A 17,169-nucleotide genomic window follows, 5' to 3' on the forward strand; every position below is an offset into this window, starting at 1 on the left:
ACGTCAACTATCTGCGGAAGGGTTACTTTTAAAGCTAGTTCCTCATTATAAAGGCAGTTCTGAAGGTATCATTTATGCAGACACATTTTTATTACCAGACTCACTTTCGTCAAAAAGCCTGTTCTGAAATTTTTTCTCTGTACTTTGGACAGTTTGTTGCGTTCGCAAGGTAATCCGCTTCGCCACAATTGTAATAGAAAGGATTTCTCGTGCAGTCCTGGAGCACATGTCGTAACTACCCGAATTTATAAGATCTTTTTGTCACTACGGCCTAACAAATACCTCAGAATGGCAGCGTAAGGAAATAGACCTACTTAGTGATGTGGTAGGCGGTTCATTTTATATACAACTTATTTTGCATGAAGATGCCGTTAGTCACTGCATGTCTCGTGAACCGAACCGTGGCAGATCACCGTCCAGTAATGACCTTCATAAGTTCGTTCACCACAAAGCTGTCTTTGCTTACTTTAGCATTTACAATAGCCGTGTTAATCTCCACCGTGTTAGTGCCCTTTAGTTTCTACCTAGGAATGTAACTTAGGAGGCAGTGTCGCCAGTCGGTAATACACCTTGTCCTTCAACAATTTGAGCGAAGGTTTGTGAGGCACAGTAAAATGCCTCTTTCATCTTAATCCTGACGTCAGCATTTCTTAGTACTTTTATCCCTGTAACCGCAAAAATATGCTACGCTAGGTCAACGTTCTGTGATAGGTTTTTAATGTTGCCGCAAAAGAGTGTCTCCTGCCGGTTTTTTTTTCATAGGTATGGAACTTGACAGCCTTTCGTGGATGCAGTGGTACCCTTAAAGCGCAATCTTTGGGAAGCTATTGTGAATCACCCTATATTATTTTCCTAAGGAACCCATGACTTCCAATGGCATTCGGCTACCAGGAACCTACCTTGAGAACTGCTTTTTAACCTAAGAAATTCATTAAAAAGATTTCGTGTTTTGTTGGAAATTGTTGCCATCACTTTTCTAAAAGCGATGACTCCATTGTACTCAGTTCTTTTCTCCTGTTTTGGTAATCCTATTTCTCCTGCATTCAAACTAAGTGTCGTGCTACCAGCTTTGCTGGGTCTCCTTGCAGCTTATGGAACTGAGAGGTCATGTCAACCCAGAATTTATCATCTTTCTCGCTCTCTTTTCTTACAACAATAATATGAAAAAAACTACCAATTCTATTAGTACGAAAATCGAAACACGACAATATTGTGGCCTAATATTGTTTTTCAGGCCAGTTTCACTCCGGCAGGAGCCTAAGCTTCTCCTCTGAATTACAGTCACTCATTTTTGCCCATATCTTTTTCGCATCAGCAAGGCCTATGATGCTTTTGAGTTCTGGATTCTTCTCCACGACCGTTCGATCAGTCCGACTTAGTAGCTAGCTGAAAATGCAACCTCCGCGATTTGTGCTACCATTTTCTTAACATCGTCGTATAGAGTTTTGTGCAAGTCGTTGGCTTTATTTTTTCTGCTTGCGCAGTAATCCAGCTGCGTCGTCAACTTGGTCATCTTCGTAATTATTTGTAAAAGCGGAAAGTCGATCTTCTTTGTCGTCCCGTGTGGTAATAATCACCTATTGGGAAATAGTTATACCAGCTACATTGCCAACAGATGCTGCATTTCTTATACCAGAGACATCGATATTCGCCTCTTGCATTGCAGGATCTAATTCTTCAGATCGCTTTACCCCTGTATCTGAAGGTCGTACAGCGCCTACGCCAAGAAAATTTGCTGATTTGTCCAAAATTTTTCATCTGCCTGCGGTCTAACCGACCACTTGTTCAAAATAACGATCGCTTATGACTATAAAGAAAAACAGGCTGTCTACTAATCACCTTATATCCAAGTTGAATTATCAAGTCACTATTTTTAGAGGACAAATATGAAATTAATGATGATAAGGAATCATTATTAAGGTTAATAGCTACTTGTATGACTTCCAAGAAATTTAATAGGTTTTTCAAGAAACCCCAGACAGCATCTTTAGCAAAGACCCATTACCGTTAGACTCTTAGTGGGGGGGGGGGGGTAAATCTTTACTCACTATATATGCGTAGTGTACGTTAAGGAGGTAACTCCTTAAAAACAAAATAGCTAATAGGTAAGAGAGTTGAAAAGATTAATTAGCAAAAAAGCCCCTATTCTCTTTGTAAAGCACTAAGATACAAACTAATAACACGGACAGCTTAAATTTTATCCATTTTCGCGGCTCAGATCCTTTGCAAAACGAAATCATGGGTCAACTAAGGGTAACTTAAAATCCAGCAGGGCAAACCATATGCAAATGAAGCATGGTACATCGCATGTGTCTAAATTTTCATCGTGTTAGTCCGATAAATAACGAGAATGCTTTTACCTAAGCGGCAAAAAAACATAAAAATTTTGCGCTAGTCGTTAAAAGTATTATCAAAAAAAATGTCGAAACGGTAACGCGACAGTATTTATTTTTTCGTGTTTTATGTCCAGTACATAAGCCGTTAGACATTATTTCAGACGACTGGCATTTCATTCGGCGGCAATTCGTTCCAGAATGAAACAAACTTTATTAACGCTCGGATTCGAACTTTGACCACCGCGTATCTTTAAATCTAGTGGGCAAATAGGTAATCTATTGCACTATTACAGAGAGTTAGATTTTTGCGCCAGTTACGCTGCTAAAACGATGATATTAAAAATCTGTTTATGAAAAAAGTGAGCCTACATTGCAAACTATATTTAGCAGCCGACAATTATGTCTGTTTTTTTATGATTCGGTATACACACAAACGGAGAGCATAAATGAGTCGATCATGAACCACTACAACATAATTATGGCTTAATTAACTTTCCAGAAGAATTTCAGATTAGCGGTTCAAGCATACTACGCGTTTGGATTTGACTGCGACGAGGAAGAACTTCAATTAAGGTTAAGCGATGAAAAATTGACGAGTTGTGTTCTATGTTTCTCAATGTGTCCGCAAAATATACATTACACGTTTGTGCGTATGCTCTAAAAGCAGATAGGCAACGCTCTGTCTATGCGGTGCCATAATGTACCGTGAACGAAAAGCATAAGTAGACTCTGAGAAGTCTTCCCCAGGGTTTTCCCAAAGATAGTCCCCAGGGACTATCTTTGTTTATCATACTATGTCTATCTATGTTTAGAAAAACACAATTGTATCGTATGAACTTATGAACTAAAAATATGAAATTTAATAATCTATATGCGTGATCGGAGAGATTGGTCAGCAATGGCACTGCAGAGCATGACGTCGAATAGTTTCTGGGGCATATCGTACCGCATTTTGTGTAGATATACGTAGTCTCCCGGACAACTAAAACCTACTGTTCCGCATGCTGAAATGTGCAACTACGTTACGGTTCGTTATGTCTGGCTCTATTCAGGGGTCACTATCAGGAACTTTTGTGTGATTAAATCGGAGATCTATCTCTGCCATCTTTCTTTCCTATATGCTAATGAGCTTCAAGTAAGCAGGAGTAATGAAAAGTTTGAATTTTTATTTTTTCTACAACTAGCAGTGCGTTACCTAGAAGGTTCGTGTATCTTTTCAATAATGAGCAACGTAGCCCCATAGCGCGCTTCAAGACCAGAGGCCAAATCTTTCGAGGTGCTTCGATAAAAGGCGTTATCAAGCAACTCGAAACGCAAGCAACGAAACTCCGTAACGTTATTCCGTAATTTTTGTTTCAAACAAGCGCTTGCAAAAAATTCTAAGAGCGTACGTATTCCCATACTCACAACCATCGCATTGCCGTACTCTGTTTATGACATGCTTTGCAAAGTTTCCGCTGTTTGTGGATAGGATCACCGCAAAGTATTTGAAGCTGTTCACGTACTCCAAGGTCGCTATGTCTACATGGAGCGTGTCAAAAACAGCGCGGTGCCCCACAAGCAAAGGCGATGAATTTCGACACTGAGAATTCATAGCCGTTGCTTGATGCACGTTGATTATCAGTCTAGCCCCGTCCATGTAACGGGGCCTTGGCCAGAGCCTGCCGGACAAAAAGTCCATTCCTTCGGTAAATGACAAAATCATTAGCGTATAGCGGCGTTTTTATCCGTCTCGCCGGACCTTCAACACGGACTGAGAAGTCATTCGGCAACAAAAAGATGTATGTCGGATCGGTCTGGTCAAAGGCCACATATTCTGTGGGACTCTAAATTCTACAAGCTTTACTAAGATTTTGTATTTGGGAGCCATAGCAGTCGCTAACAATCAACGAACACAGCTAGGATAGCCTGTTGTGTTCTGCGACGCGGTGCACCTCCTGCAGCAGTTTGTAGTTACTATTGGTAACTAACACATGTCGCAGTCTCAAGTAGTGAGCAGAGTTAGTGTGAGTATCACGGTATTGACATACGATAGCGGGTTATTGGCAGTCTAAGACATTCTGCTAAGTGACAATTCTAGCAGAGTATTCATATAAGCAATGTAGCTGAATAGACTGACATAAAAAGATCGTGGAGAGATTAGAGAGACTTCATTTAATAAAACTAATAGTCGAAAGCGGAGCGTGAACATGGCGATTTTTTCGGCACGTTCAACGTATCGAGGAAAACATTCGTCGAAATATGTTGAGCTAACTTCCCGCATCTTTTACCTAAGCCTTCCAAAATTGCTTATTATTCGGAGTCGAAGAATAGCGTACTTCTAATTGTATTATCATCGTCCTAAATCACGACACTATGAGATAATTATTATACAAACATTTATTCTCCATTGATATTATGTGCAATTAACATTAATTATTATATTTATTGTTCTATGTGGATATGGGTTGGTTAGTTGGTTGCTGTTGGGTCTCAATGTTTGTCCTTTAGTCTTTCCTTCATCCTCTTTTAACGGAGGACACATGAGAACGCATCATTGCTACCATTTTGGCCGTCTTCGCCCGTGCGCAAATTTATTTCGTTCCCTTAGCTTTTGTATCACTCTAACTGAAAAATGTTACTTGTCAAATTTGCATGCACTAGCGTTTCCTTATCGTTCATCATAATCTGTCTACACGGCAATATCTACTATCGTCAATAGCAGTTACAACAAAACTTTGACCTTCCCCAACCGCGTAATTCTCGTAACTGTCAGTGCGCCTTAACGATTGTGTCTGAGTGTTTTTAAAGTACCAGCTCTTTGTACACATGCACGCCCGAATTACATCATATATTGTTGGGCACACGAGTGCATGTCACACATTCAGTCTCTCTCTCAGTGTTAAGGGGCTGGCAAACCTTTTGTCGCATCACTATTGTGTATTTAGTTATACCCATCTTTCCGTGTTAAAAACATATTTATAACCTGCCCTATATAGCTACCGCAACTAAATTAGACACTTTTTATACCTGCATTTTCCTCTTCCATACGTTCTCCTCAAGCCATTTAAAGCAATCGTTATATCTGTATAGTACAATTATGATACAAGGCAGAGTCCGCTATGCAACATAGTACGCAAGATATGACTTAGGCGCTTGATGATCCCCTAAGTCATATTGCTAGACAGTAACATTAGGGTATGAATTCACTTGTCAGTTTTTCTTCGTTCCCACGGACTCTTACCCTATTTGTAACTTGTATTCGACACCGCACTTAGAGCGGACGCTACTGCATCATAATGCCAGTTTGAAATAGTCGGTTGATTTTAGCAAAATGTAAGTATTTCATTAAATCTTGAGAACAGAAAATATACAAACATTGATTGGATATTGCTGTTTCACCATCGATAATAGGCGCGTGTATCTACAGACCAATTTGTAAAGTTATCCACCAAACCTTACCCCTTTGAAATATAACTAATTCTTTTGTTTGCCAGCAATGGCCATTTTGAGGCGTCCCATTTGCTGTAATTCTTCAAAATCTTTGCTTAATTGAGTCATACTTGTTGTTGTGTGTGTCTACTGCTGCTTCTGTACTCAGTTTCAGCAAGGGTCTCAACGAGACCGGAAGACATTGGATCTGGTGTACTCCTGCCCCTACTCCTTTTACTATTTTTGTCCTTTTTTGTATGTTTCTCTTGCGTTCAGTGGGGTTAAGTCCTAGGTTCATTTTTGAGCGCCACTGCTTTACTTATGCTCCCTTTTTATATCTTTGCGTTCGCTGATGTGAAATTGCTCTCCGCTTTCTTTAAAATTTGTTATATCCAAAGAATGGATATCCAATAGGCGGATAGTTATATATTAGTTATACAACCTACAATCCATTGTTGTGACTGATTTTCACCCTTGTTTTGATTAATATTGGGTTGTTGCGTGTCACTTGAAGGACTATTACAAGTATTTCCTTCTGTAACACATAATGACACCATTTTTAGGTAGATAGCAGTCAATCATGCCGTAGCTATCTTTCCATCCTTTCCTCCCTTTCTTTTTGATCACCTAAAAAAACACTTTTTAAAAAGAGCCTTTTGTTGGAGTTTCGATGCACCACCCATTAGATGGATTAGCAGGAAAAAAAGCACAATTTGTTCGACCATCCTGTCGTTGTCGCGATCTTTCGCTTTAGCTGGCGAAATTTTTCTGATTACTGTCGGCAGCGCTGTATCCCCTGTTTAAGTGGTCGCTTGAGCCCCAGCGCAAGGCACCATGTTATTTCATCTTTAACATCATCTTTCCTTTATGGCTATTCATTATAAGCATCGTGGTCGTCGTCCTCAATTGCATCGTTAGTATTATTAACTCGTCGTTATTTTCTTTGCGTTAATTGGACAATGAACAAATGATCTATAATAAAAGTTCTTTTTTTTTCCTTATATTTGTTCACTATAATACAGTTCACTTGCACATCCAGCCAACACATTTGTCAAACCATTCGAAAGCGGTTTTTGTTATCGTTGTTTGATGTCGTTGACCAGCAATTATCATATTTAGCTTACTATTACTTGAGACGTCATATGATTCGATGTTCCTTTTTGCTATTGTTGATGTTGGTGTTCGTCGGATTACGCACAGGAACGCAAACCAGATGGGATCACAGTCCCTTTAAAAGGTTCGTCATGGCAATTGCTTGCACTTTATCTTAGGCATTGCCAATTATATCAGTCAGTACGACGCAGCACGACACCTTCGAAATATCTACTAGCTAGGCGATATCTGTTGTTGGCGTTAATGCTGGATTAGAAACACCATAGAGACGTATGAGATGGCCACAACAACCAAGCAGATCTACTTGTATAGTTGATGACAGCGTCAATTGATTCTGTTATCAGTTCATATTGTTGCGACATCTGCTACGTTGTGAATATAGGGGCCAACATAGGCCTACAACCGATTCAAGTCTCGTCCAGTATCTCGATCCGAGCACGACCGTAGCTGATCCGGTCGGATGTGTAGTGCGAGGGGTAAAGACTCGCCATTGAGTGCCAGATAGGCGAGGCAGCCGTTAAAGCCGTGATAGAAAGCCGACGGCAAACGGGCTGGAAGGGTAGATGCTCCGCCCACCTAACAGAAATGGAAGAAGATCGAGTATTGCGATTAAAAGAAGACCTGTTATTTATTGACAATCCTTACGATTTGTGTGCGGGTTTGAATAAACGAACGTTGAATAAATAACACTGTAAACATATACAGTACATGTTAGGGTCGTGTTAGCCCTTGCAAAGAAATCCTCTGTGCCCTTGTATATAGAAGGTGGTGTTCCTGTTTCAACATTGCGAACAGGATTTCGCGTAAACAATCCATAAAATGACTGATCTATACCTATACACGTGCATAGTTATGGTACTATTTAGCTTATTTAGACGAACAAGGCGTTACCCATATGACGGCGCTATTGCCATAGATGGATAGTTCCTCGAGCGGATGATCGACGGCTACCGTCGTTGTCAAGGAACTGTCAATCTGCAACGATGCCATCTGCGAGTTCAGCGTCACCTGCGCATTGAATATACAATAAGTAATCAACTATTATCGGAAACTTTTAATTATTTTACGTATTACTGCATCAATATAAGCAAGTTGAGTCCGAAATAAATACAAAGATTTATTTTCAAACTGATCGTTGTCAATAAATGTAATAGTTGATCTCACACATAGAAATTATTTTTCACGTTAATATTACGTAAATACAAATTTTTATTAAGCTTGATAATATCGACATTCCTTTACAAAAATACGTACGTATATATGAAGTATGCAACCATTGTATCTCCAGTGTTGATGGGAGACTATGGGTTAGGATTTTTTTTCTGCCGAGGAATAACTGATTAAAAAAACTAAATTAACAGATTAAAGAGCATTTTTTTCAGAACTGAGATAAATTTTTAAGATCATCCTTATTTCCCGCTGTTCTACACATTTTTAACAATATATTTATGTTAATGTCGTAATGTGTGCAATCTTCGCAAGATATTGTACCTTAGCATGATGCCAGCGTCCATCATTGACGTTGGCTTGACTCCGCAGCACGATAGGGCGCCGCACTGTGGCAGCGAGATGCAAGTTGAACTCCAGGTGTCCGTCAGCGAGGGCAAGCGCTATGAAGCTCCCAGCGACGCTCGTAGAGGCACCGCTGTTTTGGGAGACTCCGGCCCCCACACTGCCCTCAGCTAACCAAGCTAGCAGACCTGAAGTCTGCTTTGACCGGAATCTAACTTCGAATGTATCGTCCTCGTTATTCTCCGCCCTAACGAAGATACGGAAAATAGTCAGAAGCAGAAATGGAGTGAGAGCAAGAGCACGCACGCAGATATGTAGAGTTATTTTTGAATTTCACATTTGATACTCAACAAAAAACAAGAATTACAATTAATTATATTGAAAATCATGCAATTAATAATTCTAACTAGAATTATTACGTAATCCAATCCAGCACCTACTTTGAGACGAACTTATGCGGAATGTGAACGTAAGTGTGGCCATCAAAAAGAACGGGTTGTCCCATTTGTTCCTCAATTTGAGTGAGCGGCTTTTCGCAGTGTTTTCCACCGAAGTTGGGTGCGCAAGAGCACGCATACTGGCCAAGAAGTGGTGTACACACGCCTCCGTTGCGACACGGACGAGCCCCACAGGGCGGGCCATGGTATTGGCTAACGAGGTGCGAGGATCTCGCACGAGCTAGAAGATTGTCCCACACAGCCCCATTGACGACTAGACGCTGGATGGCGCCATCGAGTCCGGCCGAAGGACCAAGATCTCGAGGAAGCGCAGTGTCCCCCGACACTCCCCCGATAAACAGGGGCTGATCCAGATTTAGTTCGTCCAGGGATCCCTGGAAAAAAATACGCAGTCAGCATAGCTCTACATTGTAGTCCATCTATGCTATGTTATTGTTTTTGCGGTAGCTATCCAATTGATAAAAAGAGGTCAGATAACCTCGTGCAGCTCTTAGGTCGCTTAAGCTCCGGCTGTGTTTCGTGTTCATCTGCAATCAAAAGTTAGTTAAGATAATTTTTTATATTTGTTACTTGGATTATTTGACCTAAGTGTTGGCATTAAAAAAGGCCTTACCATCGAAACCGCTTGCACGACGGGCCCGCGATCAACTTGCAGACTACCTTCTTTGCGATTTCGGGTCACACGTATAGAATGCCACTCGTTAAGACTGATCATATTCGGGGCCCTGAAAGCAAGCGAGCACAACGGAAAGCTATTTAAAGTTTTCGTCCTCATATCAGCGCTTGCAGGAAAATTTATACGTACCATCATTTAAAATATTCTTTGCTGAGTAATATACATGGCTAACGCTATAAAAATACCATATAAAATATGAAAATGAAATCTGCAGATATTTGAGAGGTAAAAACATGAGCAGATAGCCGTTATTTACGTAATCACAACTGTGGATGACACATTTGGCCCGGCCCCGCCGAGGTTGTATCGGTATTCGACGTGCTGCGATACGAGTGAGATGGCGAGGTAGTCGCCTTTACCAGCGCGTCCCTGTCCATTGTATAGAATCAGACCAGTAGAAGCTCGAGGTAAGAACCAAATATCGAGCGTGAACAGCTGCGAAACCCCAGCGAGCGTTGGGAGCACCAAGAAGCTGTGGCCCGAGAAGGACACCACTGAGTTTGGTCCCGCTGCCTTGATGCCTGTAGCACGTAGATGTCAAAAGTGGAATGGCAGAGGTACATGAGTTACGTAGAAGCCTCATTAATGTGCAGGCAGTGTAGAATAAGTAGTGGTAGTCGTCTAACTGTCTCTTTCGGCCTTCTTATATTCTACAAAGGAAAGTTTTTCAGATAGTTCTATCGTGTTAATACATCCGTAAGCAGTGTAAAAAGAGCTTTACCTTATAGAAGTACTAATGTAATGTACAATATATATTTACTGGTATCGCAGAACTGTCCCGATTTGCCTGGTGGACATTTGCAGAAGAAGGCGTCTCCGTCAGCAGGTACACAAGTGGCACCGTGGGCGCAAGGCTGAGCTGAGCAACGATGAGTGGCTCGCTCACAGTCGCGTCCGCCGAAACCTGGCCGACATTCGCAGCGGTAGGAGGTTCCCACGGGTTCGCACAACCCCCCATTCTGGCACGGCGCTGCTGAGCACGCAGTTTCCGTACATTCACCTGTAATACCGTCATAAATAAAAGTCAAGTTTCTGCGGGAAAACATTGTTTATTTGCCTCAGTGTCTAATCGGTGAGCAATCATCGTCCATATATCGTTTCTATTAATAGTAATCTGATTTTAAGTACCGCAGCGTTGGTTTATTGAGTCAGCTATTTATTTTTCTAACACAAGTGACCTGTTACTGTTAGGCTTGTCGAAATGCGAAATCCGTCAGTCAGTTAGAAGAATTCATTAGTGAATCAGTGGGCACCAAACCCAAATGTATTTATGATATCGGCTGACGTGATTTATCGTAACTTCACGCGGTTGCAATAGCTAAGTCAGGCTCAGTGTCTATTGCGATAGATTCAAATTGAAGAAATGTTTCAATCATCGACAGGAGCGTTTGAGTGATGAATTTTAGCACAGCAAGAAACATTAAATAGGAACAGCATACCCAAGCCACGTGTCCTGAATGGACCCGGAAGCAGACAATATCTTAGGCCCTTTTAAGTAGGGAAATAGTGATAACAAAACATAGGACGGGCAAACGTCTTTTTTGACGTTTGCCCGTCCTATGTTTTGTGACTGAACTCGAACGAATGCCCTTGAGTATCGTTCTGGGGATTTGTAACGCAGATCTCGAGGCCACAAATAGTTAATATATTGAGTTTATTGGCAGATTGCCTCAAAATTACGACTGCGACTATACGCAGATTTGCTAGCAATGTAAAGTTAGCGTGCTTTTGGAGACAGTGTCATTAGAAGATATATAAGCTAAATTGTAGTCATCCGTAATAAATATAAGACCAGTTGATCTAATCATTTTCACATCTAGAAAAGACTAAGTACACTGAAGTGAAGGATCTCTTTTAGCTAGTCTATCCTTTTTAGTTACACCGAAATATCCTCCCAGTTAGCTCAATGAATCAATCCCGACAAATGATCAGATTCAAAACCGAAAAGGTTTGGAAGATTAGGTGCGTCTTGACATTCATTAGCTTTTCAATCCAAAAGCAAAATAAGTACAGAACACGTCATTGGAGTTGACAAATCCACCTGTTTAGATATTTATATACGTACAGATAAGAAACTTTAGATATTTACCTAATAACACATATCGTCACCCACGAAGATTATTTAAATGCATATTTTAAAGCAATAAGACTTTGCCGTTTGTGTGCGGTAAACGAGTGGTACGTAAACTACACCTTGAAAGGTTCATATAAGATATAATAGTTCACATGTTTCCAGCACTTGCATCTTCAAAAAAGCGCTTGGATTAATGAGTTCAAAAAAAAAAGATTTTTCCGTATTTGCTCTCGTATTTGCTGAAATATAGTGTAAAAATCTCCTTGAAAGCTAAAACGTACCCTACAGGCTACTTTAACTGTTACCGATACAGTTAGCTCAGACCCGAGTTTAGTAGAACAATAAACGCAATAAATGCTGTATCTCGAGCAATAATTACTCGTTGTCTATCGAGACATCTAGGAGGCTGGTAAAGAGACCTCAAAGAGCTTCTGAGAAAAATCTTTGTACAGGATGCCCCATTAACTGAAGGCCCCCGTGATCTTCAGTGTGCCGCAGGTAAAAGGTAAAAAGAAAAGGAAAGCCGAGGCTTAACATACTGATGATACCTATAGCATTGGTGATAGTTACAATGGCAATGATGACTATAATGATAGGGGGAGGCTATTATTTATTGTTACGACATTCGTATTGTGTAGGTAGTATGCAGTTACTTTTGCTTCATATTGAGTTACTTAAAAAAGGCACGATAATACATCACCTCTTTTGTTGTATCGACGCAAATACCGACGGCAAAAAATATCGACGGGCTGACAATAGATCTTTAGTCACAGCAGAAGGCAGTGGTAACATGAATAGCAACACGGAAAACTAATAATATATTGAACTAATGGAAGGTCTTCGGACGTCGGTTGACCAAACGAACGAAGCGAAATTTAAGATAGTTTGAGCGAATAGGGGATAAATAGAGAAAAAGCTTAAGAAGGACGAACTGTGAAGAACTAAAGCAACTGGTACAGAGAAGAAGCGTGAGCCGCCGGGTTGTGGCACCGGTGTGAGAAACAACGACAGGAGTAGCAACCAAAGATGTCGCTGCTGACACCCCCAGCAATTCAACATAAAACGGTCGGCGTTTGACGAAGCCTCTGACGAAGCACAAAACCCGACGAAGGACGTATAAAGGCACAACTTTAGCTCACGATGTTTCGTATTATTATATACTGCCTTTAACGGCCAATACACGTAAATCGATAAATAATAATTTGTTCTAAGAATAGCACCAAATACTTAGATAACTTAGATTCCGCATAGCGAAAAGTGTTGTAGTGCAAACCGCCTTTAATACGGGTACCGTTTTAATTGCACGTATAAAATGTACTAAATGCTTTTTTTAAATTAAAGCAAATTCGACCTCAGAATTTTTAATAGTTAATGAGAAAGTTACATTCTGCCTCAAATGGATTTGTCTATATATCATGCAGTGTAAACCTGATTAGTGTCCGTTTATCGTACGACTAAGGAAAGGCAAAATCGGACGTCCGGCCACAGTGTGAACGAATGACAAAATCGCTTGCTCGTTAGTTTCTGTTCCAAATGATTATTTGAGAGCTCTGAGAGTAGAAAACTCTTTGTGTTTCCAGAGCTATATTTAGGCGAAACTGATTTTAAGAATTTTGCTTCTGAAAGCCAGGAAAAGTTTATACAGTCACGTGTAGCTATGAATACACGTGGTTAATAAATGCAATCTCAACAACATTCCATATTCAGCGACTCCCAACAATTGTTTATTTACGAATGATGAGTACTTCGTCTTTAGAACCTTTCGTTATGGTGCTTGCTCGGACTAGCTAAAAGCGAACTGCGATAATATTGATTCCCATCAAGATATTTATACTCACGTATATTATAAGCGCTAAGAATATCCTTGGACTGAGGATATTTCAGGTTGAGGTGTTTCTTCCCTACCCGAATAAGGCTGATGCAACCTTGGAAACCAGTGGAAACACCTACATTTTGAAATATTCTGAAAATCACATGAAAATACAATAGTTTACCGTATGCATGTGAAACCTCTACAAATATGAATTCGTGTTGCCCTGAAATCAATGTAGATAACTTAAGCGGTTTAAATCCAAAAATAATTTCAGAAGTAGCACAGATGTTCTCCTATCAACTCAGAGGATTACCTGTGACTTGAGAAAAGGATTTCCATTAGAGCCGTGCAAATATTATAACAATATGAATATATATTGCCAAAACTGGTTCAAGCTCACAGTTAGATATATTCTACCAATGAAAACTGTTTGGCGCTAAGTCTACTTCTAAAATCGTTGATCCAGGACGTCTCCATGGGAACCTACAGAAGACAACTCCATTTGTATTCATTTGGGAAAGTTTTTTTCTATTGCTTTCGCTTCCGTTGTTCTGCCATTGAGCCCAGTGGCGTTATTATCTCGTCGTCGTCTTGTTACCTCATTACATTCGATTTCGATTGCCTTTCACGACAAGCAGCTCCCTCTCTTAATGTGGCGGTTTTATCTACGATTGAAGTCTCGTTGATCATGTATTATTACATACTTTGTTTTGTTTGACTAAATGAGGCTTTATATTATTATTTAATATTTTTCCTATTATATTACGACAGTTTTAATACACACAATTAACGCCATAATATCTTCAACAACAAATAATGAATCTGACACTGTCCAAGGGGAATTTAAAAGCGAAAAAGTAATTAAAAAAAAAAACTGACGCTTCGCTGTAGTGATCCACAACACCATACTTATTGTTACATTTGCTAGAAGAAACTAAAACATCACCAAGGATGCTTTTCTTTAACGCAGCCCTAAAGTTGTTGTAAGCTACACTTAAGTAAAACTAAAATCTTATGATCTGTGAACAACATATTAAATACTGCCTTTAATGAACTAGGCAATTTTAGTTTTCTCTAAGCGCAGCCTACTCAGGCGTGTAGTATCCATTCCACGTCGTTTTCAGTCTACTGAAAGATTTTTGTTACTTCGAATTAATAGTAAACTGAACAGCACCATAGACGTAGTAACAACGTTGAAAATATTATTATTAAAGCTCGTTACGTAGATGAGGTAAATAGTAGTAATAATAATGGCAGTAGAGATGCAGTACTCTCGGAGAAGCTCTTGAAAGTGCCAAAGAAGGAAGAGTGCTCAGTACACTGCAGTGAACTGCTCTGGGTTCTGGGTTCGAAACGAAGAAGCACAACAACGAAGCGGGTGAGCCGTTACTATTTCGAACTATTAGTTTCGGTTTGAATTTAATAGCTTCCGTACAGCTGCACTTACCCCTCGATCCTTTTGGGCACAGACCCAACGTAAAGATTTTCAGCGAGATCGAGTGATTTGAGCACTCCCTCGGATCGACCCGTCACCTCAGCGCCGCTATCCACCTTCAGAACGCCGTCCTGGTGGTAACGACGAATCATTACATGGTGGTACTCTCCGGGCGTAATTCGTTCGTGTGACTTCAGAGTTACTGTTCCTGAGACAAGCAATAGGGTTATTCTCTGTCATTCTAAAAATTGTGTACAGTATGTGATACACAACCCTTCGAGCAGAAAAAGTGTCCATGACCTATCCCCGAACTGTCATTTTTTTTCAGTTTTACAAATGAATCAAAGGAACTATGCGCCGCCGGAAGAACAAAAATCACACAACTAATTGAGCTCAAGAATATAGCCGTTTGCATTTTATCCAGTTTAATATGCGTGAGTTGTTTTGTATAAGCACTCTGGATTTGGAAGTATTCAGCTATAGGGACCGAACAAAAAATCCATGAAAGAGCTCCCTTCGACAAACTGAACGTTCCTTGTATAAGAATGTATTCATATCCATTACGAAAAAACCACAATCCATATACGAAGCTGCATTATGTAATATCTAGTAATCTAAAATGTCTAGAAGAATCAACGTACCAGATCCTAGGTTATATCTGAACTCGACATGTCCTTCTCTGAGGGCCAATGACATAAAGTCTCCAGCGCCGGTCATAGTCTGTCCATTGTAGAGCAAGAGTCCGTCGCTAGAGTACGCCTTGAACTCGATCTCAAGTGAGAGACCCTGGTAAGCTTGAAGACGGCGCAGCTCTAAATACGCCTTCCCATTAAAGTGTGGTACCTGGAAAGATTAGATCCAATCAACATAATAAAGGCTCATTTACTAAACTGCCTCTGCATTACCTACTCTATTCGTATATTGATAGAACAAGCATTCAATAGCAAAGCAAGCTGTATATAAGTTTCTAGAAAATTACTCTGGATAGCTCTGCACCCCTTAGTTGCTAGAGATGCATAGAAACCAGCACGCATAGAGGAGGACACGTTCGTTGAGAGCATAATAAGAATACACGTAACATTGACCTTTGTTATCTGGCCCGTTGTGGTATTCCCACAGCTAACCATTTTCAGCAAGTGTGCCCTATCCTATGCTTAACACAGGATCGGATCAAACTGTGTTGATTAAGACATCCCTCCGCTCACTAAATGCTAATTCCGCATCCCCATCTGCTCCTCTAATTCCTTGAGCTCCCACGTGTTATTAATGATTTGCAGGAAAGATTTGAAAGTAGAAAGTGAGAGCATTAAATAAGAGGGTCGAGATTTCAAAAGCTGATCGACTTCCTGTTACAAAAGATTCCGTAGATAATGTGCTAGCTGAATTAAGCAAGGTCGATCTAATGCTATAGAAGCATTAGGTAAGAGGAAAAATGTATTTGTAGTAGGTAGTGCATGCGGACTCTGTTGATTCGGTAAAGTTTTAAGATAAGTTACCGCAATCATCGTCATATAATTGCTGCTATTAAAAAATAAAGGCGCGACTATTAGAGGTCCACTGTATGTAAGATTTTTTAGCTCCGTTGAAGAATACGTATTGGTCATGAATGACTGCTAGATCTCGAATACCAGCTACCTCAGTGGTAGCAATTTAACGTCTGCTTTAAAATCTAGCAAACGGCAGACGTCGCCATTGTATGATAATGTGTTTTAATGTTCAACATCCACACGTGAAACAATACTCGCACGACTAATCATCAATAGTAATATCCTTCAAATATATCACTTAGTTGAACGGTCGAAGCTGACAAGTTGCGCCAACATATCAGGTCTCCTTTAATATGTTAGACAACGACGTTCGGTAAAACAAATTTTGCTCAATTTATTGACCCAACACTTAGCTGCCAATGCGCAAGGATATTCAGGCCTTTACACGATCAGTCCAATCGAATTCTGATCGTTTTCGTACTCAAAAAAAATAACCTAATTCTAGTTCAGGTTGTAGAGCATCCTAGAGCAAATATTTTATATAGAGCCTAATGGGAAAATGACACACCGGCCTGCCAGACGGCAAAGAACAGGCTTTCTGGGGAATATCAGAGTCTTTGAGGAATGTACGCTCTGCACTCAAACACGCTTTCCGACAATTCTGCGACGCTTAGAATACATATACGTTTCCTGCGTGCCATCTTTCACTCTCTCACCGTACCGCCATTCTGCGTCTTTCTCGAAAATGATGTGGAATTCACCGGCCATTACAGCATTATTTGATTTGTGGATAAGCACATTCTCTTGTCAAGTCTTGTGAATGTGGAGAAAGGTACAGGGGACGCTGCTCGGGC

General features: G+C 40.4%; 1 protein-coding gene across 18 annotated transcripts in view; it reads right to left on the reverse strand.

Moving 5' to 3' along the window:
• Positions 1–4,697: 4,697 nt before the first annotated feature.
• Positions 4,698–17,169, reverse strand: part of LOC111265929 (agrin) — a 199,158-nt gene continuing 186,686 nt past the window's right edge. For all 18 annotated transcript variants that reach the window (XM_086970725.1, XM_086970724.1, XM_086970723.1 and 15 more), the window contains 10 exons: positions 15,470–15,671; positions 14,841–15,036; positions 13,419–13,543; positions 10,267–10,506; positions 9,763–10,027; positions 9,444–9,555; positions 8,813–9,204; positions 8,352–8,619; positions 7,752–7,868; positions 4,698–7,436 (listed from right to left, as the gene is read on the reverse strand). In XM_086970725.1, coding sequence (XP_086826851.1) covers positions 7,257–7,436; positions 7,752–7,868; positions 8,352–8,619; positions 8,813–9,204; positions 9,444–9,555; positions 9,763–10,027; positions 10,267–10,506; positions 13,419–13,543; positions 14,841–15,036; positions 15,470–15,671 — 2,097 coding nt within the window. In that variant the 3' untranslated portion in view covers positions 4,698–7,256. The remainder of the gene's footprint in view (positions 7,437–7,751; positions 7,869–8,351; positions 8,620–8,812; positions 9,205–9,443; positions 9,556–9,762; positions 10,028–10,266; positions 10,507–13,418; positions 13,544–14,840; positions 15,037–15,469; positions 15,672–17,169) is intronic.

The sequence above is a fragment of the Varroa jacobsoni genome, unplaced genomic scaffold (genome assembly GCF_002532875.2).
Source record: "Varroa jacobsoni isolate VJ856 unplaced genomic scaffold, vjacob_1.0 scaffold_1027, whole genome shotgun sequence".
Classification (NCBI taxonomy): domain Eukaryota; kingdom Metazoa; phylum Arthropoda; class Arachnida; order Mesostigmata; family Varroidae; genus Varroa; species Varroa jacobsoni.